Source organism: Plectropomus leopardus, unplaced genomic scaffold (genome assembly GCF_008729295.1).
Source record: "Plectropomus leopardus isolate mb unplaced genomic scaffold, YSFRI_Pleo_2.0 unplaced_scaffold25421, whole genome shotgun sequence".
Lineage (NCBI taxonomy): Eukaryota > Metazoa > Chordata > Actinopteri > Perciformes > Serranidae > Plectropomus > Plectropomus leopardus.
Window position 1 is genome coordinate 1 of NW_024627626.1, and position 2219 is coordinate 2219.

A 2219-nucleotide genomic window follows, 5' to 3' on the forward strand; every position below is an offset into this window, starting at 1 on the left:
CAGAGTCTGCCTCAGGTGCAGGCCTGTGCTGTGGGTCTGTATGAAACCTCACGACTGCTCGCCTTTGTCGTGGTGCCCACATCTGGAGACCACAAAGCAGCTTCGCCTCTCACATCTGCGGAGCAGCATGTGAAACAAACAGCCTCTGCCGGCCATCGTGAAAACCCGCCCTCTGCTGTGCAGCACCGCCAGGAGGAGACGGGCGGCACAGATGGAGATCTGAGCAGACTCATCCTGAACCAGCTGTCTCTACTGCTGCCTTCTTACAGCGTTCCCGACACGCTGCTGCTGGTCCCGGCCTTGTGTCTGACTCCTCATGGTCAGCATTACACACACACACACACACACACACACAGAGAAGAAACAATAACAAGGGGTCAACTGCTATTGGTTTTTCAGGGCCAATACAATACCGATTATTAGTAGTTAATAAGACAGATAACCGATATTTGGGACCAATATGCATTTACAAAAAAAATGAAAATATTTCTGTTGAAATGTAGAATTTGGAATATAACAAATTCCAACACAAAACTTTGTTTAAATGCCTTTAGCAGATGTTTAATCAAAACTGAGACTTTCAACATCATGTACAAGTTCCCAACAACTTTTTTATAAATTCAAGTGAAATTTTAAATTAAACATTAATGAATAAAAATAGCTCCCTGAGGTTTTTCAGAGTAAAAGTTCCTCCCATGCTGCTTTCTTTGCCTGTATTGCATACCCTGATAATGGAACAGGCCAATAATCCGTCAACCCCTAACAATAACACATCACTGTTTCACTTCTCTTGTTTGTTTTTTGGCAGGAAAAGTAGACATGGAGGCACTTATGAAAATATACCAAAGACAGAGACAGCGTTTAGAGTCTTCACAGGGAGATTTCACTAAATTGAAGCAAACTCTGCAGACCATGTGGCAGGTACAGCTCTTTCAGTACTTTTGACAACATAAATCCACATTTTAACAGTTCCTGGTTTCATTTATTGCCTTAATTTTTGTAACAAACTATCAACAGAAAACTCTCGGTCTTCCTGAAGATGTGTCCATCGCCGAGGAATCCAACTTCCTGTTGAGTGGAGGAGATTCTCTGAAGGCTCTACACCTGTGTGAAGACGTCCTCACTGCTGTTGGAGCGACCTCACAGGAGCTTCTGGAGGTCATACTTGACGGGACCTTCTCCGAGGTTTTGCGCCATGTTGTGAGCGTCACACTGACTCTGCCACTTGAGAACAGCCAGTCTGAGGCCAAAAAAAGGCATGCTGACACTCCCTCTGTGGTGGCAGCAAAGAGAGAACGCACAGCAGCAGAGAAGCTGCAGGGGGAGAAATGCACCTTCAAAGTTATAAGACGAGCAGGTGAGGTGATAGAAATCAGAAATCCAAACACAAATGGAAACTTCAAGGATGATGCACTCGGTGAAAAGGACTCCAGTAAGAAGCTGGGAGGTGACGACCTGAGCCTCAGTCTGAGCTGGTCCTCAGATACAGGCAGATGTGTGGACGCCTCACCAGTGATTCTAGTAAAACACAGAACAGATCTGAGGTCAGATGAGGGTGAAACAACAGTGTTCATCGGCTCCCACTCTCACAGGATCCAGGCTTTAAACCTGACTACAGGGAGCCTTCTGTGGGAGCGAGTCCTCGGGGACAGAATTGAAGCCTCGGCTGCAGTGTCTCGCTGCGGGAGCCTCGTGATCATAGGTCAGCATCATCTCTCTAAATGTGAAAATATCTCACTGTATAGTATTCGACTCTGGGATTTATTTTTCGGTTTTCCCAGGTTGCTACAACGGCTGTGTGTATTTCCTGTGTGCCACATCTGGAGAGACACGGTGGATGTTTGAGACAGGAGACGCTGTGAAGAGCTGTCCTGCTGTGGATCCCCTCACAGGTCTGGTGATAGTGGGCTCACATGATGGACACGTTTACGCCCTGGACCCAAAGGTGGGAAGATTTGAATGTATTGTGTCCCTTGTCTTGATTTGATTAAAGTTAACTGCCAATGACGGAAACATGATTAAAACGTTCATTACAGATTTCTCAACTGCTCGGACAAACTTTTTTGACATTTTTCATGGTTTTTGACAACATACTTGAATATTTACTTTTGTCGTGACTTTTGACGACACGTTATACTATGATTTTTTTTAAGTACTTTTGACGACATACTATATTTTAAAATTTAATTTTTTTTTAAATGTCATATTTTGACATTTTT

At 44.3% G+C, this 2219-nt stretch overlaps 1 protein-coding gene across 1 annotated transcript; it reads left to right on the plus strand.

The window, feature by feature from the left end:
• Nucleotides 1-3: 3 nt before the first annotated feature.
• Nucleotides 4-1987, plus strand: LOC121966652 (beta-alanine-activating enzyme-like; the record flags this gene model as incomplete). The annotated part of the gene is made up of 4 exons (XM_042516721.1): nucleotides 4-319; nucleotides 809-921; nucleotides 1018-1702; nucleotides 1782-1987. Coding segments are annotated over 4 exons (1320 nt in total), but the record flags the coding sequence as incomplete, so codon positions are not given.
• Nucleotides 1988-2219: the final 232 nt, after the last annotated feature.